The sequence below is a fragment of the Lytechinus variegatus genome, chromosome 17 (genome assembly GCF_018143015.1).
Source record: "Lytechinus variegatus isolate NC3 chromosome 17, Lvar_3.0, whole genome shotgun sequence".
Classification (NCBI taxonomy): Eukaryota; Metazoa; Echinodermata; class Echinoidea; order Temnopleuroida; family Toxopneustidae; genus Lytechinus; species Lytechinus variegatus.
In genome coordinates this window covers 29,708,665-29,733,085 of record NC_054756.1, presented here as the reverse complement: position 1 = coordinate 29,733,085, position 24,421 = coordinate 29,708,665, and the positions used below count along the sequence as shown (strand labels likewise).

General features: G+C 35.5%; 1 protein-coding gene and 1 non-coding gene across 3 annotated transcripts in view; one reads left to right on the top strand and one right to left on the bottom strand.

Annotated features, from left to right (window-relative positions):
- Positions 1 to 24,421, top strand: part of LOC121431091 — a 73,424-nt gene that overhangs the window by 18,391 nt on the left and 30,612 nt on the right. For both annotated transcript variants that reach the window (XM_041628573.1, XM_041628572.1), the window contains exons 2-4: positions 8,451 to 8,511; positions 17,915 to 18,007; positions 22,111 to 22,316. In XM_041628573.1, coding sequence (XP_041484507.1) covers positions 8,451 to 8,511; positions 17,915 to 18,007; positions 22,111 to 22,316 — 360 coding nt within the window. The remainder of the gene's footprint in view (positions 1 to 8,450; positions 8,512 to 17,914; positions 18,008 to 22,110; positions 22,317 to 24,421) is intronic.
- TRNAV-CAC lies at positions 22,723 to 22,795 on the bottom strand. Its single transcript has one exon. It is a non-coding gene; the product is annotated as a tRNA-Val (tRNA).

Genomic DNA, 24,421 nt, shown 5'->3' with positions numbered 1-24,421 from the left:
AAGTAATAACATGTTGTATAACAGCACACATATTTTTTTACAACAAAATATTTCATTGTTTTGGTTTTTTATCCAACAAGATTATTTCCCCAATTTTGTTAAAGATTTAATTATTTCAATGATATGAATGATATAGGATTATGCTTTATAAAAAAACTTATATGAAATGTTATGACAGTCATATTATCATACCTGTATATTTTAGAATAGAAACTGCATAATTATTCATCTGACTATGAATTCTACCTCTGAAAATGAATTATAATTTAGAATCTGTCCTAATTCATATGTATGATTTATTATAGTTGCTTTATTATGTTACATACATACAGCACATCATAAGAATATGCATTTTTCTGAAATAAACATTTAAGAAATATAAACAGATATTGTAAAAAAAATACCCTTTTTCACTTGAAATTAAAACTACACTTTCATATTAACAACATTGTTTTTCAGATTGTAGGAATTCTGCAAATAATGTGTGTCACATGGGCAAATCAAAAGTCTTATCATATATTTACTCTCATTCCGTAGAAAAGGAAAGGAGAAAACTTAAAAAGTTTGGTTAGATTTAGAGAGGTCTCCTTATACGTATGTGCAAACCTTGAAGCCTTAACACAGTTGTTAATGTGATAATTAAGTTTTATCAAGGCTTATTCAAGGATTATCATTTATATAAGAGGAAAAGATAAGATGTTATCTTATTAAATGGCTTCTGTTGGTATCTGTTGTTATAATGATTTTCACAGTTGAACCTTGTAGGGATTCGTGTAGGAGAATGAAACATAACCAGTTGAATTCATGAAGTTTGCAGTCATCTTAACCTTTTTATCAAGATATGATTGTGCAAACCCATTTCAGACAAAATCAACTTCAAAGTTTACTAGAATTTTCACTTTTTTTGCAAGTCTTGCAAGATTTTTATTGCTAGAAAAATACATGGTAGGATGGACCGAGAAATGTGCTTAACATTGATATCTTTATTTTTACACAGAACCAAGAGTCAAGAGAAAAATATTGCAAAACAGCTACATGCCTGCAATTTCAATCTGAGCCATTTAGATTTTCCATAAAACAACATTGACTGCATTTTCAATGTGCGCAATCAGCAAAATATTGTATGTCCAAAGTCAATGCATGCAGATACGATGGTTTGGCTAACACTTTACACAACTGTTGTTTTCTTCGCTACAGTACGCATTTCCAATGGGATTTGTGGATTTTATCGAAAACTTGTATGACATCACCTTGAAAATCCCCACACATATAAGAAACTAAATGACTTGCTCCATAGAAATTTAACCATATACAAAATGGAGCTTGTACTTTTATTTATCTGATGAACGCCAACAATGTAAAAGAGAAAAATCAAAAGATCAGATGAAGGTTTAAGTAAGATTGAATAAAGACCCAGTAGTTGATCAAAGTTTCAGGGTACGTGTCTGCAGACTATAGGTGTGAAAAGTGCCTTGCTCTCAAAGTTGAATAGCATACAAAGAAATTAGATATGGTTGAATATGATTTTACCCGTTAATAAAATTTAATGATATTTAAGAATAACAAGTTGTTTGTGGCCATAAAATGCTTTAATGACCCTTGTCTTTGGGGTGATCATTATACAATTTGAAAAAAGAGATTCGTTAGTTTTTCATTCGGATTTCATTGCAAGGCAACATCGTATTCTATTCAAGTAAACATTTATTTTCTCCCAGTCTACCTAAAGTCATGCAAATCTATATTACAAAACACAGAGCCCAATTAATGTGGATACAGTATTAACAAATTATTAAATGTGAAAAGGCATTCATAAATCCCAATAAGCCGAGTCTTTTGACTGGATATGCATTATGATATTCCTGACTAGGCATGTGTATTGAGGTTTGAACCTATGATTCACAAGCTTGTGACTCTCACGCAAACCTCTGCACCACCTACGTATTGGATCGTACTTGAAGACTCAGGATGTTGGCTAGGACGTGACTTGAAGAACTGATACTGTTGGCAAGCTATCATGATGAGAAGTGATACATAAGGGAGGTAGAAGGAATGAAAGTAATGAAATATGACCCAGGCAGGGTGAACCTTTTATCGTGACCTTGACGGCTAAGTGTCCATGACATCATATTTCCATTTCTAACGCTCTGACACTTACAAGAAGTAGTCAATACTGAAGGAATCGTCAAAGCACATTGAATTAGTAAAGAGTGTCTGGATTTGTATTGATATCAGTTTTACTTTTCATCACAAAGTTTGCCTTTGCCTTAAATTGTTGATATTTTTAATTTTGAGTTTTGCTCTAATTCAAACTGTCCATAAATGGATTTTTTTCTCAACTTCTGTACTTTAAAAACATATTTTGGCATTTTTCTGCCACTGGGATGAAAATCTGAGACACATGGATATATTTTGTGCAGCATTAGATTAATAGTAGTAACAGATGATATTGTGGTACATGTCTTTTGAAATAGATTTAGCATGCTTCTTAAACTTATTTTATTATTTGATTAGAAATTTAGGAAAAAATACCAAAGCATTTAAAAAGGACATTGAAATAGTTGAAATGACAATGGAAGTAATCCCAATATTCGATTATTGAATTTCTAATGAAGAGGGTTGCACGATACACTGTACATAAAACATAATTACTGATTTGATTGGAAATTTAACAACATATGAAAGTTTTTCCATCTAATCAGTAACGTCATTGATATTTTTGTAGGGAAACCAAATTGGTATTTGATTGAACTTTATGTTGCTATGGAAACCAAGTAAGTAGAAGAGTTGCTCTTTAATGTCAAGTGTCGGTAGATGTAAAGAGATCTTGAGGGCAATTGAAGGTAGCCGCACTACCTGTGGATTGATGGCTGTAGAAAGACGTTACAAGTGTATCCTCTAATTTCAATTAACCCACCCCTCATCTAACAAGCGCTTCAAGTGTTTCACATGGCGGATTCCGACGTGCATTAACGGTTCCCAGAATGCAGAGGGGTTCATGAGGCACGTTACAGTTGCGCATCCAATGTCTCTCCAGTGGCATAAAAGCATAGTTAATCCCTCCAACTTAAGCTTTGGGAATCCTACAGAGACTGGATAGGGTAATACATACCAATGAAGGAGTATGTAAAGTCTGTCGGCTGGGATCAAGTGGAGGGCAAGCTAAACGTGACTTCTGTATTTCTTGTGTCAGTAGTTGTTCTGTTTGGGGGCAGTCCGAAGCTTCTTTCTGTCGTTGTACTTCTCAGATTCAATCGAGAGTGATTAGAGGCGATTGTGAGCTGATGTGTGAAGACTGCTCAAGTGCATTAGAACTTGCCCCCCTCCTCCCCAGCTTTGAGCTTTGTCTTTATAATATTATCTTTTTGGCCATTATAACCCCCTTTCTCCCAATTTATCTCTCTTGTTTTTCAACATTGTGTGTTCTCTACACCAGTATCATTTTTTTTTTCATTTCCCCCCTTTTATAATGTTAACTTTTATTTCTTAATTTTTCTGTTTTGTCATCATGCCCATATTCATTTTACTATTGATTGTGATTTGTTGTAAATAGTTAAGCTTTGAATAATTTTCCAGTTACAAATAATTTTGCACCTGATGCTGTTTATTTTGTTACTAGACCCAAATTATAGGTTTTTAAATTGAAATTCTCATTTTAGTATCATGAAAATTTTCTTTTTCTGTAGTCTCTAAGTTTGGGCTAATACACCTTCTGTTAAACCACAGAAAACCATACTGGCATGTTGTGCCTATTTCCTTTCCACATTTTTAATGACATGAACAAGCTCTGTGATGCAGTTCTTGCTACTGGCAAATTTGTTCTATACACCAAATGTTTTTCATGAAGGAATGATAGACAGATGGGATGAAAGAAGAGAAATGGTATAAAGGGATGAGAGAGGTGAAAATAGAACGATGAATGAGCATGCATATAGGATTAAATATAAAGTAAGTTATTAGCATAAGTTTGTGACTAAGTTATTAAATTTCAATACTAGTAGTGATAAATTAATGGGTAGATTATTTTCCTCATCCGTATGTGACGAGTCTTGTGATGGAAGCAAGGAAATTCTCATTAAATTCTGAAGCACTCCATATCACATGAAGGACCTGTGTATGTTATGAACACACATGACGAGTATTGTTATTCATCTGATGTCTGCTGCTACCCCAGGCAAAAAGCAGTCAAATTTTCTGATCTACATAATTAGAATATTTGTCCTTGCAAGCTAGTTTCTCAGTTTATTCAATTATCTGTGTAGGTGTGGTATAGTCACCTGACTCCCTATCCAGAGCTATAGGGTTCTACTCCTAACCGGGAAAGGAGAGGGGGTTTGGGGGAGGGCTTGTGTCATGACCCCCTTTTGCAGGGGAAAGGTAAAGGAAAAATTGAAAATAAAAGCCTTTCTGTGAAGACTGTGATAAGGTATTGGGCATAATGTCATACTTTCCCATGTTCTGTTTACTGTTATTGCACCACTGTTCCAGTTCTAGAACTTCTTGCATGACATTAATCCAAATTTGATGCCCTTAACCCATGATGGCCTCAGGTATATACAGCTCAGCTTGGCTTTTAAATCGTCATTTTCCATTTTTAAATTGGATTCAGAAACAGCCAGTTGTTTTATTGTCAAATCACTATTTGTTTTTAATTCCAGTACGTTAGACTGTCTTTAAGCTGTATTTTGATATGTTTAATCAGTTTGCCGGTAAGGCTAGCGAGCTAGCTCGCTGTCGAGCTTCGTTTATTTGTCATAATCTTCCCGCTCCCCACAGAATAGATCCTTAGATCTGTCAGCATTAAAAGCGCTGTAATCCGTAAACTTTTAACCTCTGGGGAAAAGTACAGAAGAGTGAGACGGCTGGAGGGGGGGGGGGTGGGAGATGTTAGAAAAAAACGTGTCAGATATTGAAGATCTCATTCTGCTTCAATTAAACCATCATAATGTTTATCATTTACAGCTACCTTTTGCAAAAAATTTATATATTTTCAATTTGCTGATTTCTAAATGCATTGTACCTTTTTGGTTGTTTTGTCTTCCAGTGTTGCACGCTAGGTTATTATTAAGTATTTTTTTTCTGTTGGTTGTTTTTCTTTGAAATATTGCCCCTCTTTTTTTTTATTTAATTCATCTATTTATTTATTATTTTCATTGAAATGGGGAGTGGCTTTGACATCCTAATCTGATCACAAGTCAATGCCAGCAAAAACTTCCTTTTCACATATCCTTTGGTCACATGTACTTATACCTTTTAACAGCGATAACGTTAAGTGCCCCATTCTCAACTGGGATAAAAGATTACTTTTGGAAACTGCCATAAGGTCATTTGTATGTTGCTTTTGCACATTGAACGAGTCAATGTTATTATCCTTTTTAAAAACTGCTGACTAAGCCTCTTTTCAGACACATTAATATGTGTCCATGATAATATTGAAAACAAATTATTTGTGAGTTGAAGCTTAGCTCGTACTCTCCCCACCCCCCAAACAGAAAGAACTAGTGAAGAATAACATCAAACAGGAGATGTTTTGCACAGTTGTGAAAATTTTGAAGCGAAAGCTGACTTCAAAACAATAGGAAGTTCATTTTTTGGAACAATCGTTTTGCGTTAATGCAAAAGTGTCCCAAAGAAGATTCTTAACAGGATAGACATCATTAGAGCTGCAAAGTCCCATCAGTGTGCCATCATTGAGAAATGCAATTCTGTTTTTTGGAGAATTTCTAGATAAAAAAAAAATTATGTTAATTCTCTAATATTCTTGTACATGAACTTGATTGGTAAAAAATTTCATAAAGGCAAAGTGTGTGTTGTCTTGAAAATATGCTTTCAAGTTTAAGCTTATACACCTCAAATTTTCACACTAGCAGGAATTTTGTTGCGTTCTGAGAGTGAAATTCATGAGACAACCTAGAAAAAAAACCCTAAAACATACACTCATACTTTTCATTTACATCTGGTTGTACTTAGCTTTGATGATAATGATACTCGTTTATCAATAAATTCACATTTTTTTATAATGATAAGTTAAGAACAATATTTCATTAAAAGATGTAGTAAAAGAAAAAATTACCCGTTTACAATGATGACTTGTTTTAAAGAACACTTTAATTCATAATCAGGCGACATCACGGAATCAGAGTTGTCTATGTGACTACTCTTCATTTTTTGAAAGACAGGGACTTGGACGATATATATTGGCATACTTTTCTATATTTTATACACAGTAGGTCAATAGATACAGACTACTTCAAAGTGATGTAATTAAAGGAATAATTTCATCCGACAAAACAATCAGTCGGGTATAATCAATCAATACTCCTCTATTTGCTATTTTCCAAACTCTAGCTTGCACGAAATTCACCCTGCTAAGGTGAATTAGCTAATCATTGTAATTTTTTGTAAAAATTCCAATTTTGATGACGTCGCCAACAGACAACACACCCCCATCCGTGATTCCTGGCATCTCTCGTCAGGTTTTTTGTTGTTTGATTTTCTGATTTTACGTAGTATGGTGATCAGTTCAGAGAAGCAGAGTGCAATTAATTGTCTCTATGTCCGTTTGGCTATCATGTCGTTGAATGTTTGCCAACTTTAAAAACATGTTTACAACTGTTTTGAAGTGTTTAAAGTCCAATTCTCTTAGTAGATCAAGGGTAAAATAATATTTGTTTTGAAACAGATGAGAGTGATATAACATGAGTTTGTACTTTGATTCATGAAGATCATGTTTAACCATTCTACTCAGTAAAACTGGAGTTTTGAAACTGACAACCAATTGGTATAGGGCCACTCCATGACGTGTTCAAATGACGCCTAGTAGAGTTTGAACATAATACCAAAGAGAAAAAAAGGTTAACAGCTAAATGGTCGGCAGTCGTCCGAACTGCTGTATTGCGATACGAGAGTGCGGAAACCAATTTCAGAGAAAGTCAAATTCAAAGTTTGATCTGTGTACTTTCCACTTTTTGTCCCAAGCCTTACAAGATTTTTCTTGCTAGAAAAATGATTTCTCTGTACAAAATTCTATACGGAATACAACAAGGCTGACCATAGTTTTAATACATGCGATTAGCAAAATAGCTCTTTTGTGTGCTAAGTCAATGCATGCAGATACAATGTTTTGCTGAAATGCATATTAAGAGTGTGCAAATGTTGTTTGATTTGCTACTTTAAATGTTTCCAATGGCATTTCCCATTGTATCAAAAAAAATTATGGCATCATTGTGAAAATCCTCATATATCTCAGAAATTAATATAAATTGCTGGCCAAAGTAAATGTATCAAGTTGACTACATGTACATGAGTACCATTTCTATTTGTTAGATTTAGACATTTTAGATTTAGAACATAGTATGATTACTAAAATCCTCATGTTTAAAATTAAATGATGAACTTCCACCATTTGCACAAGAATATTTATTCATCTTATTGATAGCATAGAGAAAAATATGATATAAGAGTAAGTTTTATGTCTGATTAATAGCAAAAAAAGTGTAATATGATATGAGTTACTTTCATGTCTGACATATGAAAAACATATTTATACATAAAGGAAGGTGATATTTGAGTTACATAAGAGTTACTTTGTGTCCTATTAGGAATAGCGTATCAAAATAAATCTAGGCCTCTGGTTTTATTGTGAAGATTTTCAGTGACCCATTCCTCTTAATTTCACCTAATAAACCGTTTATAAGTTTCATTGCTGAAGTCTTTGATTAGTACTTGGCCTGTTAACATTAAGTGTAGCAATTGATTATAAGGCTGGGTTTTATGATTAATCCTACACAATAATCAGTGCAATGAAATCATAGAATTCAGGCCTATGTTTAGTTGCTAAGATTAATGTTACAGTGCCCTGTAAATGAACAACGAACCACATTACAATTGGTATGACGTATGCAAGCATCATACTCCATAAACCTTCCTCATGGCGCCATTGCGGCATTCCTCGAAAACACAATGCCAACAGCCCGCTACTTGAGCCGGAAGGATGTGGATACATGCTTGCCAAATCAAAAGACAAGTTGTCTGCAATGATATTAACCTCCTTACTTCGGGGAAACCCTTCATGTTTATGATCATGTTTTTGTGACATCATTGCTATCATATGAAGGATGGTATGATAGGAAGGTACCAAGAATGTCTTATTATTTTTGTAAGGCCTGCCATAGGTTTGACCATGGGTGTGTACAGTAAAATTTCAAACAAATATCACATACCGGTATAAAATTTCAAACACAAAATAAAGTTTGATATTTTTGGAGATTATGAAATTGTACCACGTTTTTCCCTCCCTTTTTTTTGAACATCGGTGAATTTGACGCAGGAAGCAGAGGTCAAATAAACCTTTGACGTGGAAGAAGTCAACCAATCATGAACAAATTTGTTAGAATTTAGGATGTCATTTGTCATTAATTAGTCTAGCATTAAATTCATTTCTTTTCTTTCAGAGGCGTGGTGGGATATCATTTGACCGTGCAGATAAGACAGCTCTTTATGTTCGAATGCTAGGTGAGTATGGAGGATAAACTAGGTGGTTTCAAATCGCCTCGATCATAAGAATCCCTGTTAAATTACGATAATTTTTTAGGCTAAAAATACCCATTAATCCTGCATTCACACCGCCCCAAAACATAACCTTCAGGATAAATTCCTGAAGTTAGGAGCATGCGCAGTATGGTCTGACAAGCAGGCAAGGCGCGAGATTCAAAACTACTAGCTCAGCAGCCACCCACCTTGCCCGTGCCTAACTACAAGCTGGGCTAAAAGTTCCTGTAAATTGCTTTCACATTGCCAAAATACCTGCGACTTTGGAAAAAATCCCCGCGAAAGTTCTTGTTATTTTGCCAAGTACCTACTATTTAGTGGGTATTTTCTTTCGGGGATATTACGCGTAATTTGCTTTCAAATTGCCAAAATTACCTGGTATTTTCTGATCGGGTAAATTTTCCCGATCAGAAAATACCTGGAACTGACAAACTTTGAGGCGGTCTGAAATCACCTATTGTCTTGTCACATTTCAACATTTCACTCTCTTCTCAATCCGTACTCTTCCCCTCCGGGGGGCCCCCTGTCTTACAAAGAGTTACAATATAAGTCTATGGACATCTATTAGTGTCATAATTTTTTATCCAGGAAATTTGCAAAATGTCCTTTATAAACAAAGGAGAACACACCAAATTGTAAAAAAATTATCGATATACATTCATATCGAGAAAATTTTTCAAACAAACATGCATTTCATTTGCTGACTTTGCTGGCTTTCCATAGTTGCTATTGATTGGATCAATCACAACTCTTTGTAAGACAGGGTCCTGATATGCCCTCATATCTCCCTCCCTCTGAACTCCTCCCTATCCCTCTCTATTTCTACCTCCCTATTTTCCCCATCTTTATTTTCTACTAATTCAGTTTTATGCATTTCATTTATTCCATGTGAAACTTGTATTTAAAGCAGCATTCAATTTGAATTGATAAATGAAGTACGGGGGCCTCTGGAAAGATTCTGAATGAGATAATGAATATCACAAGACCATGAATCCTAAAAATATACACATTTCTTTGGAAACCTCATATATGATTCATGGATCGGAGGCTAAATACTTTAATAGTGAACCAGTCAGTTGATTCTAACTTTCAGACATACATTTTGATGATATTGAACCTTTAGTACTAAATCTTTTATATACAGGCTATAACATGTTTTTTTTATATTGCTGTTTTAATAATTGTTATTATCATGCATTCTGAATTAACATTGACATGAAAGTAAAGAAAAGACACAAGTAGACCTGCATGTTTATGTTGATACTAAACACATTTCAAACACTTATTCTACCCCTGTAAACTTGAGCGGATGCACCTTCAAATTCTTTGGCAGCATCATTCCCAATTAGCTGCTATTGTTTTATGGTTATGATTGTTTGAACCCCCTTAATAGTTCCACTATGGTTATAAAGCCTGACCTGTCAAACTTGACATAGGGGTTTAGGGGGGCAAGCAAATTGGTATTAATTACCCAACGGGTTTATCCTCTTCCTGTCATTGACCAACTGTCTACTGACCCAGTACACATGACCCAATGACTAGCTCATGACACTGCTTTATCATTCTTGTTCCCCTTTTCCTGATTTAAAGGTCAAGTCCACCTCAGAAAAACGTTGATTTGAATCAATAGAGAAAAATCAGACAATCACAATGCTGAAGTTTTCATCAAAATCGGATGTAAAATAAGAAAGTTATGACATTTCAAAGTTTCGCTTATTTTTAACAAAACAGTTATATGAACGAGCCAGTTACATCCAAATGAGAGAGTTGATGATGTCACTCACTCACTATTTCTTTTGTTTTTTATTGTTTGAATTATACAATATTTCAATTTTTACGAATTTGACGATTAGGACCTCCTTGCCTGAAGCACAAAATGTTAAAATAATGGAATTCCACGTGTTCAGGGAGGAATGAAACTTCATTTCACATGACAATGACGAGAAAATAAAAATATTTCATATTTCAAACAATAAAAAACAAAAGAAATAGTAAATGAATGACATCGACTCTCTCATTTGGATGTAGCTGGCTCGTTCATATAACTGTTTTTGTGAAATGAAGCGAAACTTTGAAATGTCATAACTTTCTTATCTTACATCCGATTTTGATGAAATTTTCAGTGTTATGCTTGTTAAATTTTTCTCTTTTTATTCAAATCAAGATTTTGTTGGGGTGGACTTGTCCTTTAATAAATATAAACAAAAAATTCCACATACATTTTACAGTTTAGGCCTGTTACTCCGGACATTGAGGCCATTTTCATTATGCTTTCTTAAACTAGTTTACTGGAAACCAGTTTGGAAGATTGCTTTGCTAGCATTTTCACTTGATCACAAGAAAGTGGTTTTCAAAATCACTTCATGTAAAGCGATCTTGTTGCTATGGAAATGCTATCAGTGGGCTTCCCGAAGAACGAATGTGGACATCCTCACTTACGCTAAAACCAGTTTAGCGAGGCAAAGCGATCTTGAAAACCACATCGTGAGGTGGTTTTCTAAACCGGTTTGGAAGATCGCTTCCAATATCACTTCGACCGTTCTCACTGCACTTAAAACTAGTTTCCACTAAACTAGTTTTAGGAAGGTAGTGAGAACGGTGTCTCTGATAGGCCCAGTTACCGGGTCATGGGGGGTGCTATGACAATTCTCTTCACCACCAGTAACAATACAATAATTCTCCATGGCCAGGTCCCTGGACAGGTCAAAGAAAAAGTAAAAGACGGGATGTAAGAATTCAATGTTTTTCAGCATCAGATATGAGAATGTGGTTGATATGTATAAGCCAGTAAATAGGATTGTTTCCTTTGTAAGATATGAATGCTAGTTGGTCCCGTCCATACCCCACCCCCTTCCCCTCTATTGCTAACACCTTGATTCTAACCCATTAACATAAACTGGAACTTCTAAACTGGAACATGACTGTAAACTGGGACATATTTATTGATATTTCACTTTACTCAATGCAGCCCAAACAAACGAATGAGTCATTTATAAAGCGATCCCCAAAACAGGCTGTCTGTTTGAAATGTGACCCAAATCATTCTTGAAAAGAAGAATGACCGAGTTGGCAACTTTCTTTGCTACCTTGAAGATATGATGCATCCCCCCCCCCCCCCATGATATTACATGAAATCATAATTGTTTCATTTTTTCATAAATGTGTAAATGATGTGTCTCCATTTTAGTTGCAGCAAGAAATAACTAATGCACTTAATCAGTTGTCAATCCAATTGTTCTAGTTCTTGGTAGGAAAATTTTGAATAAACCTTACTTCATATAATGAAATATAAATAACTTTGTTATTTGTGATCAAATTTTCAGCATTTTGCTCTGTGAATTTAACTCTATTTATTGGGATATAAATATCTTCAGCCCTTTAATGAGCACCTTTTTCATACAGGATATTGAATGTTACAAGTGAAAATTATTGATTTTTAATCTATTCATTCTTGATGAAGATTTTAACTTGCCTGGTGTATCAGTAATGATTTATGTATAAATACAAATTACAATCCTTAAATTTTTCTGATAATGGATTCAAACTTTGAAAATCAGTATTACAAAGGTTTTCAAATATAGCTTATTAGCTTTCAGGTAGAGAGAGAAAAAAAACACTGTTGACTGACTTGATCATAATTTTTGACCAGTCAAATCAGATCAATATGCATATTTTTCTTCCAAAATCTCTTTAAAACTTAGTGTATTGTTGAAATCATCAATCTATTTAATTTTTGAAATACTTAACAGTATTGAGTGGACACATTTTCTTAACAGTTTTGCCTAAAAGACTGAGACTGTGGAACCAGCTTAAATGAGGAGTTTTCAAAACCAACCTGCCTCATATCACTCCGTGAGAACCTAACAAAGAGTTTCACTTATGAAATAGTACAACTGGGTATGGAAGAACAGAAAGTATAATGATGTAAACTCAAAAGTTCCTTGCCTATTTTAGGCTGTGTTGTGGCAATGGTTGTATTTAAAAAATATTTCTTATGTATAGAAACCGATTCTGTTGCTAGTAATAACCTAATTTCATGCAGGTTCTCTTCTTGCTTGAAGGCTTGTTCATGTGAACACATGTTCCTGCAAACATTTAAAACAAAACTTTCAGATGTGTCATTTGGTGGTGACACGACATTTGCTCCTCCGACATTTTCTCTGGTCTTAATATCTCAGAGGGAAAAGTGTTAGAGTAAGGATTGTAATAGAGTTTTTGGTTCAGCATAATGTGAACATATGGATTAGGATTGATTTAGCTTTGGAGATTAGGTTTTGTGTTTGGCTTAATGAGCAGATTTTCTATCGGAGCAATTGTCGCTGGAGCAAATGTCATGGAACCTGCTTGGTAAGAACGCTACAATCTTAGAGTCTTTTTCTCATGTATGCTCCCATTTCAGCATAGACAAGACAATGGGAAATGCTGCAGAATGCCAAGTGCTAAGAAATGCTGAGTGGGATTCCTACTCAGTAAGGCCGTCTGCACCATCCCGAGTTTTCAAATTAGCGCGCTATTTCTGATCTGGCGAATTATCCCGATCTGAAAATCTCGAGATTATTTGCAATGCAGACGCAATTATCGCGCTATTTCGTAGGATTAATCTTGAGATTGCAATCCCAAGTCAACTTGGGATTATTTGCAAAATAGCACGCTATTTGACAAATTATCGCGCTAATTCGTAGGTGCACACGCACTCGGGATTATTTATACACAGCAATGCATCGATGCCTCGCTCCAGCAGGAATTGCTCTTCTTGCGATGGTGGAGATGGGGTTTCTTGAATCTTGAGATTAATCGCGAAGAGGGCCGATCGGGCTAAAATCTTGAGATTGGGCAAACTCAGGATGGTGCAGCACCGCCTAACGTCTTGACTACCTCACTTATCCTTCCATGTCCAGAGCTGCCAAGTGGTACTGATTTTCAGTATTTAGTACTGAAAAATGAGAAGAATACTAATAATTTCATGTAAAATACTGATTTCTTAATTTTCAGCTTTACATGTGGTCCTATGGTATTCTTTGAATATTACTGATTTCCTCACCGAAATACTTATTTTCAGCTTTAAAAATACTGAAATGTTCTTTTTCTGGTTGGCAGCTCTGCATTTCAACATTGACAATAACAATGGGAATTCTGCTAATGCAAAGCTGCCTCACTTTACAACAAAGTTTATAAATACTTTTGTGTTTTTTGTATTTTAACAAAATATTTTGACAAAATTTCAAAGCGCTCTAATTAGAAACGATATTTTTTCTTCATGGTTTTTGTGGAACCATTTTTATCCATGTCGGGTCAAATACAGAATTCAAATTTGTTATAGTTAAATTTAAAGACATCTTTGTAATATAACTGTTTGATAGGTACTTGAAATGGAAATTTTATTTTGTTATTATGTCTGTTTGTGTTCCATTATTGCGGAATCTAAGCAGGATAGCGTTCTGCTGCATAATGCCAAACTGGTACAACCAATTAAATCAGAAAAATGTTACAATCTGTGGTATCTATATGCATTTCAAGGAATTTTTATTAAATTGTAATTCTTTAGATTATATTTCTTACATTCAGATTAGTTGCTTCATACATATTGCATCTGTCTTGCAGAGCTATTGCTAGATTGACTACAGTTTCTAAAAGCATGAAATCACTCTTAAATAGGGTAGTCATTAGTCAAACACATCAGTACATGTTTGCAAAGATAAGAGTTTACACCGTAGAGTTTGGTTCCATGTGATTCCTGACCCAAGGAGCTTGCCTGACCTAACAGTTATCCTTTATTTCCTGCATGATTTTCAACTCTTGATTTTTTTTTGAAGTGGTTTATTTTCCCCAAAATCATTGTGGTACAATTACAGTGTGAGAAACTTTGAATGGTTTGTCTACTCAAAGGATGTATTATTTGATTAGTTATAAGATTAATGAGATGTAAGAAGGGAGTTTTTCATGAAACAAATAGTGACTTTCACTATTTGTTATGAGCTACCAAATTTCTCATGTATGGTTGCTTCAGAGCAAACTATTCAGGGTAAATTTTTAATTGAAATATGAGTAAAATATGACTATTTTTTTTTATTGATTTCTACAAAAACAATCAGTTGAACTTACTAATTTGAGGGTTTTATGAATGATAATTTTAATGTTCTTTCTTTACAAGCATGCTAAAATGAGAAAATAATTCCATCTAAAATTGTTTCAATCTTCCACGCATTCATACATGAAGCTACATGGTAGGGTACATAATTATGATGCTAAGAATATGAAATTGAGAGTTTGTGAACTGTTTAGAATTTAATAGCTGGGCAGAATAGTGATATATACTTGCGTGGGACAGTTTCACTACAGACTGTGCATGTGATTTCTTGTTAATGAAAGCAATGAAGCCAATGAATTGAAAGAAAGACAATTGATTCACTTTCATGTGGGATGAGTTTCTTCTGAAAGATATAATTTTCTTTTATAAGAGATGCTTATGGAATCCCCTTATTTTATAGGGTATGGCTGACTGTTTTATTAAGGGTAGAATTGCAAAAGTATACAGCTGATCAAAAAAAAGATTAAAAGAAAAAAAATTATCATGATTTATTCAGGTATAGTTGGTAGAGAGGGATAAGTGTAAAGCTATAAAGTCAGTGGTAATAGAGTTAGTGTTAGGTTTAGAGTATGAGCTATTATGTTGTATAATTTTGGGGTTAAATGTAGGAATGGTTAGATTTTTCCCAGAGAATATTCAGTAAACCCATGCAGATGGGCTGTAATGTGACATTAGGTGGTTTCAAACTGCCTCGATCACAAGAATCCCTGTTAAATTACGAGAACTTTTTTGGGCTAAAAAATACCCATTAATAATTCCTGCATTCACACCGCCCTGAAACATACCCTTTCGGGATAAGTTCCCGAAGTTACGAGCATGCGCAGTATGGTCTGATAAGCAGGCAAGGCGCGAGATTCAAAATCACTAGCCCAGCAGCCACCCACGCCGCCGCGCCCAACGACACGCTGGGCTTAAAGTTCCCGTAAATTGCTTTCACATTGCCAAAATACCTGCGACCTTGGAAAAATCCCTGCGAAAGTTCTCGTAATTTCGCCAAGTACCTACTATTTAGCAGGTATTTTCTTTCGGGGATATTACGCGTAGTTTGCTTTCACATTACCAAAATACCTGGTATTTTCTGATCGGGGTAAATTTCCCGATCAGAGAATACCTGGAACTGACGAACTTCGAGGCGGTCTGAAACCACCTATTAGGAAGACGTTCATTCTCACTAGTCATTACAGAATGAGGGAAGGTAATCTTGTTGATGTAAGCCAAGGGATTATTTCTCTCCTGTTTAGGTTTGAATCGTGACAGATGTAGGATTTAGATTATTGTATGTCAGGCAAGGTCAAGTTCATAAACAAGCTCAGTTATGACCATCTTTATAATGTCCAGTAGGAAGTAGAAAGTAGAGACTTTTAGGAGCAGTGAACAAGAACAATGTAGCAGTCCTCTGATCGTTCAAGTCAACGTCGTCGTCTGCCCTCGTTCACTACAGATCGGATGACTTTAGATTTCACTCGACTTGTACGTGTACGTATGTCCACTTGAAACAGCGTGATAGCCAGCGGATCATGACACGCTGCCCGACCCGGAAGATCTGGCGTACCATCGCCTGATAACCCGGTCGGATGATGCGAAGGTGCAACTTGTGCACGCTTGCCCTTTCACTTGCTTGATACCTTTTTACGCAAGTTGGGATATATATCGATATATATTTTGGAGATCAGAAAGCAATTTCAAATATGATAAACATAATGCATCGTAAAACTTACATTAATTTTGTGAAAAAGTCACTGAAAACTGTTTCAAAAGGGAAAGGTTGATCTTCATGCTGAGCTTGAGCGGTTACATGACGTCACTCACATGCGCGTGGACTATGATTTAGGAGAACCGCAAAAGGGATGTGGCGAGGTTCTCGATTCTGATAGTGGACGTGTGTGAGGACCTGAGGCATATGGAACGCCAAAAAATGACATCATCTCGTACCAGTAGACTATGTCGACGTGCATTTCTAAAAGTGCTCAGTATTGTTGGTGTGCACGAGGTGACCTAAAAGGAAGAGTTGCAATGAAATATAACCCTTGTTGCATAAAAAGTTTTTAAAAGGTACATTATATGTCTAAAATGTGTATCCTGTCGTAAATACCTCTACGATATTGCTTCTATATGAGAGCCATACAAATACGACCAAAACTACCTTTATCACTGCTACAATGATATTGACAATTCATGCAATTTAAACTACCATCATGGATGTATTGGTTTGTATTCATACGTTCTCCTAGCAGATGGCCTTAGTCCAAGATCGTCTTACACCATCGTGGCTTAACACCCACTAGGTCTATTATCATTTGGTCCAATTGTCATTTGGTCCACCCATCACTGGATCTAACATCCCTATATACCCCTGCCGCTCCTCAACTCGGTCCCTACCCCCCCTCCACCACTACCCTCTGTTCTATGCCTCCTCAATCTACTATCCACTAACAATACCCCCCCCCTCCTTGATTACCTTTAAAGTGATGAATAATAATTATAAAAGAAAATGAAGATGGCAACATTCAAAGAGTATTGGAAATGAAGGCTGGGTCATAGAACAATTTTTTTCATTTATAAAATGTCGCATTTCTTTGACCTCCTTGCCCCCATACCCTTGCACTTCCTCTGACCATACAATGGTGCTCGAAATTGAGTGAATCCCACCAGATAATGAACATATCTAAATTGTTCAAGTTCATCCATGTTCAGCCTATATCTAATATTTAATTGTGAAGTCAGGTGATAAAATATTACATTCAATTAAGTTTGTTTCTCTGGGCTTACCAAACATTATGCAGTGTTGTTGTCTACTTCAACGCTCAGCAAGGAGTGCATTTTATGGCGGGGTTCACTAACTTTTGAGCACCACTGTACATATTACACCATTTCACTGCCACCCCCATAAATATGAACTAAAAACATGTGACTATCAGTCTACTAGCAAGTGACCAATTCCTCGCTATTACTTTCCATCTCTTGTAAAACTATAATTTCAATTGCGTAAGCCTCCAGTCTTTGGCATCCTACAACCATTATCATTGACAAACCTACTTTAAATTGCTTCTGATAGCAACCAAACACATCTTTTAATAATGCATGTTCTTGTCTCGTCCACTCCGCCAAACATGTGATGGTGAAACTAACATTAATGACTCACGAGAACTGAATGAAGAACATTCTCATTAACTCTGCGCCAACAACTCTCGAATGAGGCTTTTTGTTTTGTGGTCAGAAGTGCTGTATTGACTATACTTTCATAATTATAACATGTAATGTTCACGTTTTATCTTGTAGGTGATGTGATAGTCCACGGTAAGCTGGTGACAACGGATCCTCTACCGCTCCGCCGAGGCTCTGTCCCCGAAAATGAATATAAGGCACCACAGAGTAAGTTTGCAGGGGCTACAGAATGGCTTTAAAGTTCCAGGTTAGGGGGTCTGCTGACCATGCCTAAAATGCAATCAGTTGGTAATTTTTCAATTTATGTGGATGTTTATTGAAACCCCCATTCTGTTTCCTTGGGCTTGTATCTAGATCTCTTGATAATTCAGTTCAAGTGTCAAAATCAACAAGGGCCCGTAACACAAAACTTAGCAATGATTGTAGAACATTTTCTACGATTGATTCCATTGACTACAATGTACAATCAATCGTGACAATCACGCGTACGATCAATCTCTAATATTTGTGTTGTGGTTCCCAGGTTTCAAAATTAACCAATTGCCTACTGGAATTGGTAGGTACCTGTACAAAGCCTATAGGAATATCTGATTCTGGTAGTCAATAGGTTAACTCAATGTCTACTGGAAACATATTATCCTTGTACAAAGTCTTTGGGAATTTTTTGATCCAGAAGTCAACAGCTTGTTCAGAGATGCTACCTTTTCGGCAAGTGGTGTCCTGATATATATTTGTTCTTTAGACTAAGAAGGAAGAAAATTTTGTACTAACAGACCCTTTCTAGATAAATTTTCCTCTTTTGACTCTTACCACTCAATGTTTGATGGATAGATTGGTTCTCACTGATTGTAGATTGAATTAGTTATTTTGAAGTTTATTTGTTTCTAAGCTCGTTTATGATATTCGTTGTACATTTCTAAGTTTCAGAGTGTTGTATTGAAATGCACAAAGCAGTATCTTCTCTCACTTTTAGATGAGCAAGTCTAATTGCCATCATTACTATGAATTCAGTCTTGACTTAACTGACAATTAATACAGACATACACTCTAAATTCCAAGGATGTGAAGTAAATCTAGATCGGCTGTGAGTAGTTAACAGCCAATTTTTTAATTTATCTTCAATCTTGAGGATTAACTTTTTGATCTCAAACGATTTAAAGTCAAATCTTTTAGATTCATATTCAAATAAACAAGGTTTAAATCGGAATCTGATATTCGGCTGGTCACTATTCACAGCCGATCTGGATTTATCTTAAATCCTTGGAATTTAGAGTGTACTGTTTTAGCTTGACTCCTCCCCCACTCTGTTTATTTACAATGTTTTGCCATGATATCAAGGTATATCTGGCTTTGCCCCTCTTGATACCCCCGTGGTACTCGCATGTCAGGCTTCATAAGAACTGATGCGAATGAGATTCATGCACGACTTCCATCTTCATCCGTTTGCTTTTTTTCGCTTTCATAACATATTGGTCTCTTGCTTCATTGAATAGATGCGATTTGTCTCGGCTTCTTGTTCAATATCTAGACAGACTTGAAATGATTTTCAAAGAGAAGGAAAGTCAAAAGACCCATAACCTTTTGTACCCCAATGACCACATTTCCATTTATAAATCTTTCAAGGTCCTTCGTTCATTCTTGTTGAGAACCACTTCATTGAAAATTGATGAGAAAGATAGAGAATTAAGAAATACAACAAAGAAAAAGAAGGAATTCCGTGATTGAGTCACAAAGTAACCTTCATTCGTGTTACCTAGAAATGTCTTAAACGATCACTTTACATTTGATGCTAGTCTGATCGTCAACTGTTGAGCATCGCTGGTTTTGGGTCTGTATTGCAATAAACCTACATTTTAATGGAACTAATATTCAAATATTTCCTCAAAACATAGCTCTGATTAGTATGAAAAACATGTAGCCATTTGTCCTGTCACACTAAAAAAATGACCCCAGATCAGTCAAAGATGTATTATCTTATTTCTAATGATGGTTTGGAATCAGATTTGTTGGTGTGACTAATGCCTAAGATTTTTCGTATTAACATTCAAGTTCAATTTTTATGCAATTAATGGGTCATGGTGTAGCAGTTCTGACTCTCACATTGCAAATCAGTGGGTCGTGTGTTCAAATCCCAACACGGCCTCATGTCCTTTTTGTAAGGTGTCAGTCCACCCAGGTGTTAAATGGGTACCCGGTAGGATGTGAACGCATCTTTAGTATACCTAGCAATCGAGTCGTGGAACTCTTGTTGGAATGCTCCCCAGAGAGTGGAAAATGTGCATACATTATGTGCGGGCATGCCAGGATTCTAATGACCAGGATAATAATAATTACAATGCAGAGCACTAATAGAAACAAAGTGTTATAAGCATGATATGAATGTATTAACTATTTTCAAAGATTAAAGCGCTAATACATTGATAGATGTTATTATTATTAACTTATAGTAAGTAACTTCTTTCAAGTTTTCATTGAAAATATTTCAATATACTATTATACTATCATAAAATGATTGGAGGGGTTTCTGATCATGTCTCATAAAGATCACGCCTAGAAACATAACAAACTAACTGTTCTCAATCATAAACAGAAGATGGAAATCACAAAATAGTTAACTAAATTCAATATGTTTTGCTATGAAAGAGCAGAAATTGTTCTGTCATTGACAGAGATAACATCTGACCACAATATCCTCTTCTGCAGAGAGGCTATAGTTTTTGCTATATCATGATTTGATTTTTTATGATACAATTATTGGTTTCTACATTTAAAAAAATTGATTGCTTTATCTGTTCCTGTTTCCTGTTGCCTACTAGGTTTTGAATATATTATCACTTTCAAAATGAAATCATTTAACATTGTTATTTACGATGAGTGTGGCAACTCCCACATTTCGCATAAGTGCCCGATTGCTTCATCATAGTCCTTGTCATTTGATTCTGTGTATGGTTGATGAGTCGAGAGCAAATACTCTCGATATGGTTTTGAGTGAAGGGCAAACTAGAAGGGGGAAAGTTTGGAGGACAAGATGGGGCAGAGAGGATCAGAAAAGATAGTTGTGGATTTCCTCCCGTTCTTGAATTTCTGGAAACTCAGTAATGTGACGAGCATACGCAGTAACCCAACACGCATTGGGTTTCGATGGTTTTGAAGGGGCGCAGCACTTGGGCCAAGCGAATGAGAAAAACAAGCACATTTCACCTAATGCAGAAAGATTATTCTTGCTAATACCAAACAAGCACGGTCTTTGCTTGTTTGATAATACAACTTCATGATTTCAAATTGAATTACAGAAGATCACTTTATGTGAAGGAATATTTAAAATATGATTGAAAAAGTGTTAATAGAAATAAGAAAGAGGAGGAAGACAGAAAGAAGGAAGGAGTTAAGAAGAGGAGAGGAAGAAGTAGAAAGTGAAAGAGAAGATGGGATGAGGAAAAATAAGAATTTTAGGAATACAGATATGAAGAGGAGTTAACGTGAAGATGATAAAGAGCTATATATGAATTTGCAGAATAACAAAGATTGCATATAAAGCCCAAGCAATTGTTTCAAACACACAAAAAAATAAGTATGAATAAAGAGAGCTTCTGATTAATATCATCAAAAGAAATAAATGCAAGTGATGTATACAAAATTATAGGAAAAACTCAGCATATGCCTAAGGACTCCATTCCTCTTAATGATGACATCATTACAATACGTCATACTTTATCTCAGTCCTGTTTAATATCTTTTTGTAACCATAGCAACAAGTTTGTAAAGCCCGTTTTTGATGACCTGTATTATGAGATATAGAGCGGTTCGCTGTGACGATGTTGTAGATCCCTTTAAGCATGTTTTCATCAAACTTTGGCTGAGGGGGTTGAGTATAATTTGTGTTTTTTACAAATAAGTTCATTTGTAGGTCATTACACCTCTCCCTCTCCCTTTGTGCTACAAAACTTTTATCTGCACCTTCTTTTTCTAGTATAACCCAAGATGCGAAAATCTATAAAAAAAACATTTTAAAACATATTTTTTGTCTTTTTTCCTAATGTTTGGCCATCTATAACATGACTATTTTAGGGACATCAGCAGTCTCTCTGCATTCAAAATGACATTATACCTTTATCATTTCAAAAATTATATTTAATCATCTTTTCAACTTTCCCAAATCCTCCCAAACAAAAATTAATAAATAAATGAACTAAATCAATTTATCTCCAAAATTTGTTTCTGGCCCTCTTTACATTTCATATATGCAAATTTCTAAATTCATGCAACTTTTGTGTGTTGACCATATTCCTCCTATATTTTTTGGTTTTCAGTTTTGCCCAGCAACAAGATTCGGCGGACTAGCCTGCAGACGCCCACGGTGGCGGCCATTGAACCCTCCCCGACATCCACGTCAGCTTCGCAGGCGAAGCAGACGAAAAACGATGACGGTAACGATGACCAGGCGAAATCGTCTACTGCCCAACATCGCACTCACCCTACAGTACTTCTTGATGCTGCCTACCATGGGAAAGCACATGTAAGACCAATAATATATGCAAATTTATGCTAAATTATGCTTCAGATATATATCACGTTTGGTATTTCTTCCCTTTGTCTATTCAGGCCAAAGTATTGCAAGTGCACACACACTCGCATGTTAAGCCACACCGTTTTATTCTTCCTTCAAGGGGGCCATTGTATAACAGTTACAAATATCAAATGTAATTTTGCTATGGGACAATTGGAAATGAAAATCTAAATGAAAATCCATAATTTATTGTTCGAAATAGACATGAAATGAAATACTCCGAAAATTTGCTTTGCCCAATTGATCGTGGGCCCGGCAGCCACTGTGCAGCGCCAGATCGACGAGGCTCTATCCCTTTAATCGTTGAACGCCAAACAGGGTAGCAGCAACTCCCATCTTTTAACGTCTTTTGGTCTGACGCGGCCGGGGTTTGAACCCGCGACCTCCCGGTTGTGAGACGGACGCTCTACCAACTGAGCCAACACACCGGTTGGAACCTACCTTATGTAACAATGCTCAACAGTAAAGTGATATACAAGGATTCAATATTAATAATAATAATGATACATAGGGCTTATAAATTGCCAAATCCATTCTGTAGAATGCTCAAGGCACATAAAGAAAATAATTGAGAAGTAGAAAGAAAGGTTTTAAGAACAAAGACTCAACAGAGATACAATATTTGATGTCTTCAGGAAGTCTGTTCTGTAGTATGGGAACCAGGCTCAGACACTCAAAAAGGTCATTTAAGGGCCTCTCTCAGAGTGGCTATTGGTCTTTAATATCTTAATTCAATGAGAAAAACTGTAACGGAAGCCATACTTTATCAAGATGAGTAGTTCTTCAAACCTTTAATGTTTACACATACTCTTTGTGTTTTCTGATGCCTATCTGTGAAAGATAAAACAATCTTCTTGTTGACGTCAATATCAACTTTGCCAAAGACAATGTGATGATTTGTCACAAATGACTGTCTTTGTGGTTTGGGTATATGCCTGGAATTGACCTTACGTCCTGCTTTTTTTCCTTCTTAATAAGACCAGTATGTTTTCTATGCTTATATAGCACTTCCTTTGTAGGTTACCTTTGAAACAAAGACCAAAAGCTCTGTTGGCAATGATTTCATTCAGCAAAACCTTTTCAATGGGGTTTCAATTTTATAGATAGTGATATGTTTCTAAGTTACAGTTCATAAATTCAATTGGAAAAGTAAATGAAAAGACAATTTGTAATGGGCCGAGTGAAATCATCTCCCCTTCCAGAAATCCCAACTCCCAATTTTATTTTCATTGTTAAAGCTTTCCTGATTTGGCTGTGAAGAAAGAATAGAACCCATAGATTACCTGAAAAGAGGAGACAGGTGGTGATAGTAGTTATAAGAATTATCTGGGACTATTTCATAAAGGAAGGGGTGAGGAGTGGGTCAAGATATGTCCCAATTATTCTTAATAACAGCACGATTTAAACACAAATTTGCATAGCTTGCAAACGGGAACAATTTTTTTTTGGTATTTTATCATATAACCAAAACATGATGATACCCTTCTGAAATTCTTAGTATTCCATTCTGATCAAAAAAAGAAAGAAAAAAAAAGAAATGCAACGAAGGACTGTAATTTCAAGGCATTTCTTCAGGTCATCGCTTCAAAAGTTTGTTTTACCTTGATTTTTTGATATGTGATATACAATTTTGTGGCTTGAAGGAAATTCTGACTCAAGGTGGTATCACTCCCATGGTGTCTACTATGGTGTAGTCAATGACACATATCTCAAAGTAAAAAAAAATAAATCCTGGTCCATAATTAATGATTTAAACATACTCCCCTTAACTAGAGCAGATTTTTTTTCCTTCTTGAAGACAATGAAAAACATTAACAATAGAACAACTTAAAATACTTTGATATAAATCATAAAGGTGTGTGCTGTTTTCATTTTCTCTGAAGCAAAGGAATTGACATTGATTACTATATTAACAATGACCTTTTTAAGGGTTACATACAATTAGGTATAACTACGCTTGCCAGCTGCGGTACTAGTAACAGTGCCATTAAAAATGAAAAACAATGTACAACTTCTACTTAGTTGTACGCAAGCAATAGAGAGGCCGAATGTGC